Source organism: Enhydra lutris, unplaced genomic scaffold (genome assembly GCF_002288905.1).
Source record: "Enhydra lutris kenyoni isolate GAN:26980312 unplaced genomic scaffold, ASM228890v2 scaffoldscaffold11, whole genome shotgun sequence".
Classification (NCBI taxonomy): Eukaryota; Metazoa; Chordata; class Mammalia; order Carnivora; family Mustelidae; genus Enhydra; species Enhydra lutris.
This window is the reverse complement of record NW_019154095.1, coordinates 1,315,215-1,331,666: the sequence shown is the minus strand read 5'-3', so window position 1 is coordinate 1,331,666 and position 16,452 is coordinate 1,315,215. Positions and strand designations below refer to the sequence as shown.

The following is a 16,452-nucleotide window of genomic DNA, read 5'->3' as shown; positions in this document are numbered from 1 at the left end:
ACAGGAGGAGACTCGCCTCCTCAGATCATTTGGCAGGGAAAGGAGTGGTTTGCAAGCCTGCAATGTAACTGCCAGGTCGAGAGTCACCCTGGGAACCTCAAAGTTCCAAATGTATCAAAATAAATCTCCAGGCTTTGGACGGGGGTGGGGGCACGTGCGCACACGGTCATGACCGTCGGGTTGGCTGGAGGGCCTTGGTGTGGGGTCTGTGACACCGGCAGGGGACACACTTGCCCTGAGTTCCCAGGGCTGATACTCATCAATTTGCCCCGAGACCAACTCGCAGTTCTAAATGGGAGTCCGGGGAGGTGGGACGCGGTGCTAACGGCAGCTTAGAGGGAGGGGGTGGGAGGAGAGACGAGGATTTCAGGAATGAGAAGCTCACGGTGCACGGCTGCCCCCTGGCCTGAAGACCGGAGGCTCCCTGGGTGGTTCAGAGTCAGGCTGAATGGGCCGCTGAGGAGGGAGCCCTCTCCTGCTACTCCCACAGGCTGGGTCTGCCGCTTGCGTGAACCCTGCGTGGCTTAACAGGTGCGTGTACATGGGACGAGGCCGATGGGAGAGGGCCGAGGCCCACGGGAGGCCAGGAGGGTGTGCGTGGGCTCCGCGCACAGTGGGGAGGCACCGGGCGGTGGGAGCGCCTCCTGGGTCTGCACTGTTCCCAGATCGGCCCCTGTCCCATCCCTCCTGCCGTAGGCATTCGGAGGGTCTGGGGTCAGACCTGAGACACCTGTCCCACTTCCCAGGTGGCTGCTCCCTGCCGAGCCACGAAGGAGCCCAGCAGCCGCTCGTCCCCAGCACATCCCTGCACCCGCCAGCCGCTGCGTCCACACCCACACCTTCCCGCAACCCTGGGTGGTGCTGACCGACAGGCACCAACAGGTACGGTCTGAAACGCCACGTCTGTCGCCGTCCTCTGACCTTTCGTAGAGTGAAAGACCCCGACCACCCCTCTCACAGGGAAGCAAGCGCGGTTTTTTCTAAACTCTCTAACTGTAGACCTGACCGCGGCTTCTTTGGTGTCTCCTGAGGTTCTCGACACACTAGAATAAAGGCTCCTTCCACTCGGCACATCGGAGCACGCTGAACCCGGCCTCTGGTGGTAGAGACGCTGGGGGACGGGGCCTGGGGCCACAAAGACCCATGGCGTAAGGGGAAGAGTCTCCGGGTTGTGCGGCAGAAAGGACCAGAGGGAAATTACAGGTGAGAGCGTCAGTCTGAACGGCCTTTGGGTTCCTGAAGCTGGAGAGGGACAGACAGAGCCGACACTCGCGTCATGATGGCCCCAGCTCCTTGGAGAGCAGAGCACGGCACACACACGTGCTGGTTTGAAACACGGCATTTTCAACGACACACTCTACCAAAAAGCTTCAATCGCTGCATATCATGTATGTTGAAGAGCCACGTTAGACAGCCAGAAGAGGCCCAAATCTGAGTGTTGTGGCTCGCGTCCGGTGGCAGGACTTAGCGGAAACCCTGCTCAATCCCACTCCCTCCTTCGAGGAGAAAATCAGTTTATAGACAAAGGACTAAAATTTCAGGGAGGCCCACTTGCTGGCACTTATAGCCACACAAACACTTCCGGGAGGTTCCAGAAGGAAAGTTGCCTTGTTCCTCCCAAGCAAAGAATTGGTCGAAGTGACCTGCTCTCTGAGAGCTGACGTGTTCACTGAGACTGAGGGAGACTCGGAAACGCAAATACAATGTCACACGGGGACTCGAAATGCGGCTCAGCCCCCGGAACCCAGGAGGACACTAAGTGCCAAAGTTATGGCGACAACCAGTGTCCTTCAAAGCTTCCTCGGTCTTCTTTTGTGAACCGTAAACTCAGAAACACAGCTAGACCTGCTTCTGGAGAACGTGGGCACCAAGGAACCAAAGCAGGCAACATCAGGAAAATGGGGGATGACAGAGTGACTGTCCTGCATGTGGCGGGGAAGCCTTGCAGAGGTCGTGACAGATGGCACCCCTGAGCAGGCACGACAGGGTGTGGCCACGGAGAACCTGGGCCTGGTGTGGGCCAGTGGGAACGGACGCCGGTGTGGCCGCTGTGGAAAGGGGGTGGTGGGTCCTCAAGAAATTCAAAGAACTACCCCAGGACCCAGCACGTCATGTCTGGGTATCCATCCAATGGCACAAAGCAGGGACGAGAACAGTGATCTGCAGACCCACGTCCTCCCCGTGGACTATTACTCTGCCTGCCCACGGAGGAGTCTGACACCTGCTCTGATGGGGAGGGACCTGGAGGGCAGGATCCAAGGGAAAGAAGCCAGGTCCGGCCGAGCTGGGAGTGGCGCCAAGGGCGAGAACAGCAAGGAGACGGAGCCTGGTGCTCCACGCCGGCAGGAGGCGGTGTCTTGGGCATCCACAGATGCCACTAAAGCTAGGGGCTCCACGGCAGCTGCGTCACGCCTCCCAGTGGCCCCAAGGGTGTGTGCCTTCTGCCTGGGGCCTCCGTCTTTCTCCCACAGAGAGGCGTCAGGGGGAGACCTGGGGACCCAGCGGCCTGCCACTTCATACCCGGGGACGCAGCCGTGTCCTTGCAGCGTGCCTGGAGAGGGCTGGGGCTCATAAGGAGTGTCTGACCCCAGCAGTGCCAGGACGCATGGGCAGCTGGCATCTGCGTGGCTCTGGGACCCCTCTGGGGTGGGACGCTGGCCCCCCACACATGGGGTGTGGGTATGTGACAAGGTGACACAGGGAAGGAGGCTGCGTGGGGTGGTGGGGATGGAGGGGATGGGAGGGGGCTGTGGTGCCGTCTGCTCCTCTCTGTGGGCAGCTGGGGGTGCCGGGCACAGACATGAGTCCCTGCTCAGCCCTGAGTGTCAGACAGCTGACCACCTCGAGACCCGGTTCCTGCCTTGCTGCTTGGTGTCCCGCTCCCCTGCGTCCTCATGTCCGTGCACAGCTGGGAAGGAGCTCCAGGGCACGTGGCCGAGTGTCGGTCTGCCGGGAACCCACGGTGCTCACACCCCACTGGGTGACCCCTGGGTGACAGTAACGGGCAAAGCCATGGCAGGGATGGGGACCTGCGGGCTCGGCAGGGCACACTGCTGTCTTATTATTTGTCAAATGATGGAGGACTGGACGGTGTTACAGTCTTGCTCTAAGTGCTCTCTGGGATGTGGAAACCGTGGGCATTCTTCCAGCCAGGGCATAGGTTTGGCCAGACAGACCGTAATGCAGAACGTGGATGCATGTCGGGGAGGGGCACAGTGCAACCAGGACAAAGCCCACTGTGGTCTCTGGAATGGTGGGGACATCATTCTGGGAGTAAAAACCCTGTTTGGGGTCTCGTCAGATCAACCGGCAGGCTGGTGTGTCCCAGAGAGCTTGGGGAAGGTTGGCCATGACGAGATGCCTGGAGAGCGCAGGCCACACGAGCAACACGACGTGTCTTTCTAGTACTTTCCAGGACGTTTCTCCAGGGAAGAGACTTTGGTTAAAGATAAATCCCACCACTCAGGCTAGTCCCCGGGAAGGTGTAACGTCCCGCCACCACTGTAATCCCAGTGCCCCTGCTGGCAGGTCCAGCATCTGCCCAGATGCTCCACGCACCGATGTGGACTTGTCCCAGGCTCGAGAGCTCAGAAACGCCAGACCCGAGTCCAGCGACTCAAGTTCCAACCACTGCATGGCTGTCGGATGAGTGAGTCTCATGAGGACTCAGTCAGACCTGTCGTCTCGCTTCTGCACCGGAGAGAGCGCTGCGCGTTAGGAGTGCGGAGTCTGGAGCCACTGCAGGCACCACTGCAAGGCGCTCAAGGACACTGCGGGATTCCTGGGGCATCGCCCCACGTGCACTGAGCTCCGTTCCGGGAAAATGCCCCCTCTTCCTCCTCCCCGGGGTGGCAGGTCACAGCGGCCGGGGTTTCATATGGAATTACGACAGATTTGCTTCCAGGGCTGAAGCGGCCCTGTCCACTGCCAGGGCGCCAGGGTTCTTTTAAGTAACACTTTTTTAAAAAAAAGAAATCAGAATTAAAAACTGAGTTCAGCATGAAGTCTGACCATAGAACTCAGCAATCAGAGCGACTTAGAACTCCAGAGGTCCAGGCCTTCAAAACCGGTGAAGCCCCACACGCCCACCTTGTCTGCCACTGCTCCCGTCTACAGTGGTGAGTACTTCCCAACAGAGAACGGCGGAGGGACCTGCTACTTTTACTGACGTATTTTTGGAAATCCCGGCTCGGGGTCACCAAAGACATGGCATCGAGGATTGCGCACGGGTTATGTTCCTGCCACGAGGGAAGCTGGTGGCTTTCACGAGAGCATCTGCAGAGGCGCGCTGTGCACTCAGGGAAACCTGTTTGTTGAGAGCAAATGAGAACCAACGAAAAGCAGAATCGGACCCACAAACAGAGAACGAGCTGACGGTTGCCCAGGAGAGGGATGAGGGGATGGGAGAAACGGGTGAACAGGAGAGGAAGGTGCAGGCTTCTGGTAATGGAATGCACGAGTCAGGGAGACGGAAGGTGCAGGAAGGTCTGTTAGGTCGTGACAGTGGGAACCGACACAGGACAGCACAGACGCAGTTACACTGTGGGGAGCTCCCCAGGATGCAGAGGGGGTCCGGCCCCTGTCTGAATCTAATGCGACACTGGGGGTCAACTTGACTTAAATAGAAAAGAAAGAGAAAGAAAGCAGATCCTGGAGGAGTCGCCCCATCTGCTATGAAGTCACCCTGCCCCCTGCCGCAGGTCCTGATGGGGTCACGTCTGACTCCGAAGTCGTGTGTTGGTAAAGGAGGCGTTGCAACCAGAAGGGAAGCTCGAGTTTCAGGAGAAGCCCGCTGGGAGGGTCCTTCTCCGGAGGTGGGCACGAGGTGGAAGGTGCCTCCTAGAGTGCCCTGTTCAGTTAGTAACCCCTACTGTCATCTTGGACCTTCTCGCTGAGCGGGGCGTCTCCCCAATTAACTCGATAATTACGGTAATCTGGCTGCCGACCATCTGTTGCTGTTTCTACCATTACGTGCAGGGACACGTGAGGTTAGGCTGCGGTGTGGTCCCCGGTCCCTGTCTGCCCGGGGCTGAGGGTCAGTCCAGGACGGCCCTCGTGTGCAGTCAGGAATGGTCTTGAGAGGGAAAGGTCCACTGGAATTCTCTTTGCTGAAGCTGGAAACCTAATCCTGTTTTTAAAGAAAACCAGCATCTGAGTTGATGAAAGAGGTCATGTCTGTCTTCAGTTGTGGAACAGGAAAAACCCAGACTGTTTAGTAGAAAAAGTCTAGAGTGCAAGTCTCTGATGAGAAAAAAAACTTAAAATGAGCAGACTCTTGCTTTATAAGGCATTTAAAGCCTGTGGCAAAACCGTCTTCAGCATATCTGAACCCCTGGCAGGCTCCCGAATGGTCCTAGCACGTCTGTAAGCAGGAGGGCTTTCTAGAATCACGTGCTACTGGTACTGTTGCTATTACTCTAGTAACAATACTGGCTGGCACTGAGTGTGCACTGACTGTATACTTCTCCTCCCAGAATGAGAGTCACCATCCATCATCCCCCGCCCATGAGTGAATGCAGGTCACCCCCGTGCCTTCCTGTCCCCGCCGATGGGGAAGGGGAGGTTCTCGTCAGCTGAGGGACCCACAGGGAGGAAGGGAGCCGGGCTCTGCCCCAGCCACACCCTAGCCGCTGCTCCGCAGGAAGGGCAAGAAAGCATCAGGTGTAAGCCTGAGACCCATGGGGTGAGCTCCTGCACTGTTTTTAGCTGCAGCTAGAACGAGTAAGCCACCTGTTTAAAGTTCCAGGCATTCAGCTCTTATCGCTCCTACTCGTAGGGCAATTAGAAGCGCCGGCCACAGCTCGCTTTGCTCAGGTGAACTCTCTGAACAGTTCAGAACAGGAGGGAAGCCTGCTGGGCTCCCTGCCCCTCCAGCAGTCATGCCTCTTGCCCCCGACTGAAACCTCAAACACGGCCACTCGATCCCGGGGTCACTGATCCCACCTGGCTGCGCGAGGACCGAGAAACGGGTCCTATGCGCCCGGCAAACTCGGCTCCACACCCCGGATTATTTTCACCTCCTCTTACTGGATTGGCAGAGCTGCCAGTGGGTACCGGGGTGGAGAGCCACTGCCTTCAGACCCCGGCTGTCATGCACCTGCCCGGCCCCGCCCCCCGGGGAAGGAAGACAGTCTGAGCTAGGACAGCAAAGCAGCCTGAGAGGTCACCCCTGACGCAGAGGAGGCCAGTGTGCGGGGACGCCATCGCAGGTGTGGACAACTCAGGGTTCCAGGGTTCCCGGGGGTAGGTCAGAGATGGTTCCAGGCAGGAACGTCCTTCTGCTCATGGCCTTGCCCCCAGCAAGCGGCCACTGTGAGGACACGGCGTTAGAGACTGGACCGGAGGGAGAGGGGAGGGAAGGCATTCCCGACCTGGCTCACACAGCTGGCCTGACTCAGGGTGCTGACGGCTCTCATGTAGCTCTGGTTCCGCGAGCGGAATTTCGGGGAGTTGTAGCTGGCTGAGGGGTCCAGGCCGTGGCCGGCAGGCACGTCGCTTGTAGCTTGCAGGTAGCTCTGGCTAAAAGAGAAAAGAAACGAAGAGAAAAGGTGTTCTGTGAACATGCACATGGAAGGGGCAGAGCAGGGAGGCTCATTCCAATCCACACCAAGAGGCCGTTGGGAAGTTTCCAGCTGGATGTGTGTCTTTTGGTGGACATCCCAGCCTTAGGTCCACACCGCAGGCTCAGTTATAAATGCAAAGTCGTCAGAAGTAACAGGGGATACTGTTTACAAAGCTGCTTTGAAACCTGACTGTTTGTGGCCAGGTAACGAAGTTAGGATCCTTCCACGTTCACAAAATGTGCCGAAAAGAGCTGTAACTCACACAGCACAGCACTGGACGTGGCTCCTGAATTTAAGCCCAAAACCTGAGAATCTTACAAAAATCATGTTAGCTTTTGGCAACTTTACACACTCAGAAAAATAAAAGGAAGGCCAAAAGTCTTGCCTTTGGTTGTAACTCATGCACAGTTGTGTGGGTCATGCACTGCAGCAGAGAGAAAGAGCAGGCTGGGAGGCCACCCTGCCTCACCCTCACAGTGGCTGTGTTCCTCCAAACTCCCTTAAAATCCAGCATTCTCTGATCCGCCTTCATGCTATGCTCCACCGTGTTTAAAGACGGGAAACCTGTGAGGGCTTGTGGTGGGCAGAAAGGTCAACTTAGCTTAAACTTCTGGTGCAATGAATTCCGTTTCAAGTTCTGCAGACCATATTTTGATAATAGAGTAAATATTCATTTTATATGATCGCAAGCTGCAGTTGTTAAGACCAGATGTAGTGAAGCCTCTTTTCTAGTTTGGGTCGCAGTGGGAACACCAACAGGGTCAGTGCACGCACCTGGATGTAAAAATGGGGAGAAGTACTCGATTGCTAAGTCTGACTCCATTGCCAGTTAAAGTTTGTTACTTGCTTTTCGGAGTAAATTCCTGATGTAATTTGTTTTCTCTGTGATTTACTTCTTTCTGTAAAAATGGGTTAGCAGAGAGAAACTTGGCCTCAATTCTAAGTTCTGATTAAGCAGTACCCATTTATTACAGATTTAAAGTCTGTCTTTCTTTCTTTCTTCCTTTTTAAAAAAAAACTTTTTATCTGTTTATTTGACAGAGATCACAAGTAGGCAGAGAGGCAGGCAGAGAGAGAGGAGGAAGCAGGCTCCCCTGCTGAGCAGAGAGCCTGATGCGGGGCTCGATCCCAGGACCCTGAGATCATGACCTGAGCTGAAGGCAGACGCTTTAACCCATTGAGCTACCCAGGCGACCCTAAAGTCTGTATTTCTGCCAATATTAATAATACTTATTTTTACATATCAGTAGAATATAATTTATATTGTAAATTATATCATGTCCATTTTTGTTTTAAAACCAGGCGTGTAGCACATTTCAACTCCCTTCACTGAAAACAAAACAAAACAAAAAGAGAAAGATATTAGCTGTCATACAGCTGGTTCTAATTTTATAATTTGGGCATCTAATGTGGAGTGGGCACTCTTTGCCTAGGCTCCTGGTTTGATCCCACAGCTCCAGCTGGCAGGGGCCAGCTTCAGGCATGGTCACCCGTCCTGAGTGCCGCAGGAAGTGGCCAGAGTCCATGGGAGCAGTGAGATGCCAATGGACTGCGTCCTGGACTGGGCTGCATGTGGGGCTTGGGGTGGCTTGCACAAGTGGGTGAGGTGCGTGTGAGCAGCTGACCACCCCCACCCAGCCAGGGTCTGCGTGTTTTCAGTCCAGTGTTGTGTGCGGGAGCCTGGAACCCTCTGGCTAAACCCTGACTTAGGCTCTTGGCCTCACTTCTGACTTCACAAAAATGCAAAATCTCTGCATCTCGCCTCTCCTTGTGTTGCTTTGAAATGGCTCATCTCACACTTCGCATTTCTGCCAGTTGGTGCCAATTTCTTATTTTCTTGCCATATACTAGCTTTCCCTTCTAATACCACCCCCTTGTCATCTCAGCGTTCTCAGATAAAGGGTCTCAGGGCCCCTGAAAGATTGGGTCTGTCTCTGTCTCCACACTTTCAGCTCAGTGGCTGTGAGGGAAGAGATGTCCTCAAAATAAAAGCAAGTGACCCTTTTGGTGGCTTCTGGATGGCACTCACACCCGAGGAAGTCTATGTTTCCTACATGTTTCCTAACACCCCGTGGTCTCTTTCCTTCAAAGCGGAGCAGTTGTCACTGTAGAAAGCTAAACACATTTTTTCCTCTGAAACATTGACTCACGATGGCTCACGTTTGCTACAATATTGTGCTGGATATGCCCGGAAGCATTTGACGTGGCACAAACTGGACACTGAGTCACTGGTGCCGGCTCACACACAGTGTGCAGCAGAGCTAGACCGTGCCGCCAGTTAGCTCCCAGATTCATGCTTTTAGCCCCAAGATTGCAGCTGCTGAGTCAGAGAAGCAGAGAGATATATGGCCCTTCGTTTCCATATATCTTAAATAGTTCAAAAAACCCCTAACTTCAGCCTCACTTAAGAGGATTTTTTGGCAACCGTTCAGCGTTTCTCAATACCACCATGTCCCAGAGAGACAGCTGTCCAAGCCGATCACACATCTGGAGGCTGAAAATCAGACCTGACGCTGAGGGGCACAGGTGGGGCTCAAAGCTGATGGTGGGCTCCTTCTCTGGCACACAGCGTGCATCCCCAAGCCCCTGGGACCCTCACTCCAGGACAGCCCTGTGCCTCTGCAGAAACCATCCTAGGAATCCCACCTCATTCTGACAGCCCCTCAAAGCCCCATGGTTATTCCCGAAAACGGAGAGTTCCTGCTTTGGGATCCTGGTTGCCAGGGGGAGAAGCACATCTTCATGTCTAGTTTTGCCCTGGCTTAGAGAACACGAAAAGGAAACCATAGGAAGGTTTCCAGAATAACACAAAGATACTTTTTTCCCGTTCTCCCCTTCGGAATGGCAGCCCTGCTGGCCCGTCCCACCAGTGTGGAGGCCCAAGTCAAAGGCTGTCAGAGGGAGACGCGGGGGAGCAGACGCGGCTTCCCGGGATCCCCATGTCCCCCCACGTCCCCTCGTGTCCCACCCCTGCATCCCTTGCTGCCGGTGGCTGCCCTGCGTCTATGGGCTGAACCCCGGGCTCGGGGCTCCTCCCTGACGTCTGGCCCCGTGAGACGGACGGACAGAACCGAGTCTATGCGAAGCAGGCCCTGCCTTCAGCGACGCCGGTCCGGTAAGCAGACGAAGTAGATCCCCGACGAAGTAGCCCAGGCCTTTCTCTCCGGCGCCGCAGTGTAGTGGTAAGCACTGTGCGGGTTGTGGGAAGGGGAAATCCGCACTGAGTGTGTTCCTCCCAGAGCCACAGGCACCCTCCACGTCTGCTCCGCACGAGGGGTTAGGAGGTGTGTCTGCTGTCGTGTCTTCCCCTGCTTGGGGCACAGGCTCCGGCCCCGAGCTCAGTCGTGACTGTTTCCTGTCTTCAGGATGGTCCGTCAGAGTGGCAGGACCCCGGAACAGGCCTGAGCCCCGAGACCGAAGGGGGACACGGAGCGCGGTCGCTGGTCACCCCAGGGGAGCTGGAGGGCAGGAGAGGAAGGGCCACCTGCGCACGGCCCGGAGTGGAGGCGGCAGCGGCCCCAGGCAGAGCCATCAGGGTCACACACCCCACTGGGGAAATGGTGTTGGGGGATTTGGGGCAGAAACTAGATGGCGGCAAAGGTAAAAAAAATGGTAGTGCAAGTGACCGTTCTGAACAATTCGTCGAATCTGTCCAAGAAGAGGAGAGTGCAGGGGTTTTCTGAGAAAAGTCATGAGTTTGGTGGATGAGCCAGTGTATTTTTAGAAAGTGAGAGGATGTTGTGGGAAAGAGACCCCAGGGGGTGGTGGGAACAGCCCCCCACGTGAACACGGCACTGCAGGCACTGGGCAACCCCCCGTGTTCCCGGCGCCCCACGTGAACGTGGCTCTGCACGCGCACCAGTCCCGCGGCAGGTGATGGGTCCCGCAGCGCACTCCGCGACTGGCGCTGGGAGCACACGCGGGGGCAGCCTGTGTTCCTGCCCACTCGAGCCCGTGTCCCCTCAGACAGGTTTCTGCTCCTTGTGGGCGTCTGCAAAGCGCGGCTCGCAGTAACAGGACCTAACGTGTCACGTTTCCTGAATATTCAACACAAAAGGCTTAGGGGGTGCCCAACATGTGGGGAGCGCTTGCTTAATGGTGGCAAACATCCATTTTCTTTGTCCTTGGAAGGCCTGGATGTGGGGAGGGGACCCAGGGCAGCGGCTCTGGTGTTTGGTCGCGATGTCTCGTCCGGCAGGAAGCTGATAGGGAGGGGGCGGCCCATATGGAGCCCCATTTTTCCCTGTAAGATTTTGTCCCAACAAAACACTTCAACTGTTTAAACCTTTTTGAAGAGAATAAAAAAGAGATTTCCCCCCCTGAAATAGAAATCCCAGAACAGAGCAATAGATACGCAGTCTGTTCCTACCCATGGAAACCAAGCTGGTGTAGGAAGGGCAGAGCTCCAACACATGCCCAGGCCGCTCTGCGGGTGCGGTGACCCCACATCCTTGTGGGGATCGCGCTATCCTTTGTCCTAACTGCAGGGGGTGACGGGGCTGTCCCCGCGGCTCTGCTTTTCATTCCACCTGCATATCTTCCTTTGTGACTCGACGACTTCCAGCTGCCCCATTGTAAAGGCTGGGTTATCTGGCTTCATGTTTCTGTTCTGTCGGACTTCTCTATGGGTTCAGACCCGTTGTCAGATGGGAGCGCGTTCCTTCACTCTGCAGCTGCCGCCTCCGGTTCTTACCGGGTCACTGGATGAGTGGAAGCAGCGCCTGTGATGCGGCGCTGACCTGTTCTCTTTGCATGGTTCTTCACCCGGGAGGGTGACGAGGGTCCTTCACCCAGGGGACCCTCGGCCATGTCCGGGGACAGGGTGGCTTGGGCGGGGGCATCTAATGGTAGAAGTCAGAGATGGGCACAGCGGGCTCCCGACAGGAGACAGCTGCCTGGCCCCAAACATCAGCCGTGCCGGGACGGAGAAGCCCAGCTTACTCTTGGACCAAATTCACGCCATCTTATGAGCAGATCGTCTCCAGCCAGCAGCACCCGACCCACAGTCTCCTCAAGCACACGCTGAGCATTCCCTACAACAGACTAGACTTGGGGCCCTAAAACGGACCTTAACAAATGCTGAAAGAACAGAAATCACACCATGTGTGCCGTCGGACCGTGATGACATCAAGCTAGAAATCAATCACAGCGCGGTTTCTGGAAAACCCCCAAGGACTTGGAGGTTAGACAACAGTCTTCCAAATCCCTCATGATTCCAAGAGGAAGGGTTTGGAAGGAGACGGAAGGACGCTGTGTGCAGGGTGAGGGCGGGGTGGCTGTGCTGATCCTCAGCCATAGGACAGAACGGAATCTCGCCATGTGCGACAACGTGGATGGACCGAGAGGGTGTTATGCTGAGTGGAGTAAGTGGCTGAGAGACAGACAAACGCCACAGGGTCTCACGCATATGTTGGATCTAAAAAAACAAATGAACAAACACACAAAACCCAGAAACAGACTCTTAAGTACAGAGAATGAGCCTGTTGTTGCCAGAGGGGAGGGTCGCGGGGAGCAGGTGACAGGGCTCAGCAAGCACGGACTGCGGATTGTGCGCTTCCCAGCTGTCCATCGATGGTCCAACGAAATGCAGTTGGGAAGGGGCGCCTGGGGGGCTCAGCTGGTGAAGCGTCTGCCTTCGGCTCAGGTCATGGTCCCTGGGTCCCCGGATCGAGTCCCGCGTGGGGAATCCCTGCTCAGCGGGAAGCCTGCTTCCCCCTCTCCAGCTCCCCCTGCTTGTGCTCACTCACTCTCTCTCCCCCTCTTTGTCAAACAAACAAACAAACAAACAAATCTTTAAACAAAAAGAGGAAGAACTACAGTTGGGTTTTGTATATTTTGCTAGCGCCCTGGCCTCAGTAAATGCCATTATTTGTTCTAGTATTTGTTTTGTACTTTCCTTAGGTTTTCTGTGTGAACAATCTTGTTGACTGAGATAAACAGAATAAAGTTCTTCCTTTTTAATCTCGATGTTACTTATTTAACTTGCTTGTCTTCTCTTGCTCCACTGTTGTCCACTCTAATGTCAAATAGGAATGATGAGGGTTGATGCCCCAGCCTTTACCTAATCTTAGATAATCTTAATATTTATACTGGCTCTACATTCTATGCAGACATCCTTCCTCCTTCCTCCAGCTGAAGGAGCTCCCTTTTCTCCTGGGTTTGCTGAGAGCTTTCTTTTCTCCGCATGTGCTCAGAGTGACCAAGAGCCCACACCTGGATTCATAGGGAACGGTGTCTCTGAGGTCAGTCCCGCTCTGCCGAAAGGCTCCCTTGGATTCATTTTTACTTAAAGTCTTCAAATTGGCCTCACTACGGACATCTCTACCAGGAAGTGTTGAATACAAGTAGAATAGAAGATATCAATTTAATTCTTTGAAATTTAACATTTCTGAGGTTTGTTTTTTTAAATTCAATGGACTATAACATCTTTCCCATAATTTATTTTTCCAAAGAGACACAAAACACAGGCCAGGATTAGTGAACTTCTACAAAGGATCGATGTCAACAGAGAGGGACCCAGGGGGACAGAGACCAACCTCAGGCAGGACTGAAGCTGAAGGGGCCCCTAAAAAGGTTTTCTTCTCCAGCGTTAAAATGCTCTCCCCAGTAGGTTTATCCAGCAAAATGAGTCATTCATCTAAGGAGCATTTATTGGTGCCTATCACAGAAACAAGTTGATTGAATCATTGCCCCTTGTCCTCAAGGAGCCGGCTATGCTGCCCATAAATTTTAATGGAATTTGATTTCCTGAAGGATGTTTTTAAAGAGATCCAATGTCTTCCAGAAAATCTTGTCTTTGTCCTACTTGAACTGCTTTACAGTTCAACTTCTGAAATGTGTTTTAAAGGAAAGTGGCAATATTGTGAGGGGAGTATGAATTAGACTGCACTTTAAGGAAAGCAGAGAGCTCAAAAAATCAAAGAGAAGGTGTTACGGAAAAGTTCCGACTACTTACCCTCCACATACGGGTGTTGGTATCTCAACATTAACAGATGTAATGTGTCGAGATAGATGAAAAGATCTGCTCTCAGCACAAAATTATGTGTCTGCAAGCCTTCAGAGATTAAAGTAATGAATGGAAATATGAAAAATTTTAAAATAAGGGATAGATTTTTATATAAATATCGTATATTTATATGTACAGTACGATGTAGTATGGAACCCATTGGAGATCAATTATTATTAAATACTGAGTGAGTCACAGCCACTTTAAACACGGTCTGGACACTCCTCGAAGGTTAATAATTTCCCTAGGCCCACGTTTACAGGCGGCTGCCGGGACAGGCAAACGCAGGGAGGCAAAAAGCACATCCGTGGTTGCTGGGGGCCCGGGGCTGACTTTCTTTTCGGTGTGAAGACATGTTCCACAAGCGATCACAGTGAGGACCTCACAGCTCTGATATACAACACTGTTGACTCGTGTGGTTCCCATGGGCGCATCGCATGGTGTGGAAATCGTGTCTTCATAAAGCTGTTAGAAATCAGATACGAAAAGTGCTGTGTTTAGTTTCATAGCATTTGGGTCAGAGGATCTAGGCAGGCCCCGGAGAGGGTTCAGCAGGGGAACAGTCACCGCAAAGCTTCCACGAACACTTCTGTTGTCCTGGGTGTTGGTTACGATTCTCCAAGGAAGGTAATCGGATAATCTGATAATCTGATAATCAAGCTCGTTTCATAAAGGCAAGAAAGTCTTGGCTGAGGGGAGACAGAGCGCCCCAGGTCTGAGCTGTGATACAGCAGAGATTCAAGCACAGAGACGTCACGGCCCAAGCGTGTATACGTTACTTTGTGTCACATAGAAGCATTTTAAACATTTGCAATGGATCGTCACGACTGCGTGATGAGTTAACATGAGCACAAAGCCTGTCCCGGTTTGTTTCCAGAACAGAGAGCTGGGCCATTGCTGGCTCACGCGGCAGAGCTACCAGAGGACCTCAGACTCCACCGCCCCCTTAAAAAACGGAACATGACGTCAGCTGGGGTGCGGGGTCTGCAGGGGATGAATGGCCAACGAGATGAGCAGGGTATAAAAGCCTTAAACTTCTAAATAAAGAAGTCCTAGACTGGAGGGGCATTTTAGGCAAACGAGGACGGAGGATGTTTCTAAAGCTAGTGTGAAAAGTTCAGGCTGGTCTCAGTCGATGGTCAAATCTGGGCACTCAGGAGAAATCCTCGCTGTCATCCGCTTTAAGTTGTGAACAAAGAAAACTCGGGGGAAGCTTCTCAAGGATGTCTCAAATCTCATCCTGCGTTCGCCATCCGCAGGAGCGGTGACAGAAATGCAAATTAAGTGTTTCCACCAGCATCCCTGTAAGTTCTTCAGCTCCCTTGAAGAGGGAGGGAGGAACGGTGAGAAGAGCAGATCTGATGCCAGAGGACCTGGGTCTGAAGTCGGAGTTTCGTCCGTGCGCGTCCTTGCAGAAACGGCACAAGCAGCTACGTGCCTGGTCCACACTTCCTTCCCTCCGCTATGAAGCCCGTGCTGATGCCTCCCGACGTGTCAGGGGCTTGTTGGGAGGGTCCGGGAGTCCAGGCCGTGCAGAGGGGGACGCTCGCTGAGGTGTCATGCGCTCTGCCCACGCCCGCTGCCGGTGCTTTTGTCTTGAATATTGTTTTATTCTGCTCGGGTGCCCGCTGCACAGTGCGTCATTAGTTCCTGACGCAGAGTTCACTGGTTCATCAGTTGCTGGTGCCCCTGACGACATGTGGCCGCGGGCTGCTCGGCACGCCATCACAGGGACCCCACGGCGGACAGGCCGATGCTGAGCTCACTGCTTACAGAGAGCCGCTCTTGTGCCAGAACTTACCATTATCACTCACAGCTATGCCTTCTTCTATGTTTGAGACTTTGTTTTAAAACCAAGGAAATAGGTTTTCTCTTTATAAAAATTTCTAGCAGTTACTGGTTTGTATTTAAAGGCTGTATCAAGGTGACAAGAAAACCTCCCTCAGTGAATGTGCAAATGCTAACCTGTCCCCCAGCCCCCCGGTGCTTGGGAATAATGCAGGGTCCTGGACCACATTTGCAGAGACAGCTTTAGGATGTTCCGTAAATAGAATTCTAGGTGATTCCATCGGGGGTGGTCAGTGGACCGGACCACACTCGAGAAACACAGATGCACGTGGATACAGGGGTAGGGACCCACGGCAAGACCTTTCAAAGAACGTGCATTTTTATCTGTCTCACCCCCAAACAACAACCGCACGAATGAAGCATCTTTCCTGCGGTGGTAGGACACGGGCAGCTCTCCACGCTGTCGGCCGGCTAGGATGCCCTGATGGCAGGTTATGTAGCCACGGGTCCCGGAAGACAAGCCTCCGGCCATGCAGATCCTGACCATGCATGAGCAGCATCTGGGAAACAACGGAGCAAACCTGAGGTACTCACCTGTGTGGGTACCTGCCCTGAGCCCCTCCCCTCAGGCACGGAGCGGAACCGTGCGGTTCTGGAGTGGCTGATGGCGGTCCCCACAGAGGTGCGAACAGGGTGGCCTGGGTGTCCCACGTCGGGGTGGAGAGGGAGCACCAGGAGTGCTTCTTGCTGGGAGCACTGAGTTCAGTACTTGGCACTGGGTCTCATCAGAGAGTAAATGGTCAAATACTGAACAGCAGCTTCCTGCCCGGAGAACGCTGGGCCAATGGGCAGGCTGGTTCAGAACGGCCAAGTCCACCCGCCGCCTGGATCCCCCGGACAATCACGGAGACAGGAAACCCTGCTGGGAGCCCCCGTCCGAGTCGGGGGAGCAGGACCGCAGACACACACAGCTCCTCACCCCGACACCACTGGCCAGGACACCGGGTGAGTGACTCAGAGAGGCCCCCATGCTCAGGTGTGTGGCTCCCAGACTCTGAATGGGCCGTGCGTTCCAGTGACCAGACTTCTGAGTGC

General features: G+C 54.2%; 1 protein-coding gene across 1 annotated transcript in view; it reads right to left on the bottom strand.

Moving 5' to 3' along the window:
- LOC111144536 (DLG associated protein 2) overlaps positions 1-16,452 on the bottom strand; it is a 162,202-nt gene that overhangs the window by 49,227 nt on the left and 96,523 nt on the right. The window contains exon 4 of the mRNA XM_022498858.1: positions 6,372-6,519. Within this exon, the coding sequence (XP_022354566.1) occupies positions 6,372-6,519 (148 nt within the window). The remainder of the gene's footprint in view (positions 1-6,371; positions 6,520-16,452) is intronic.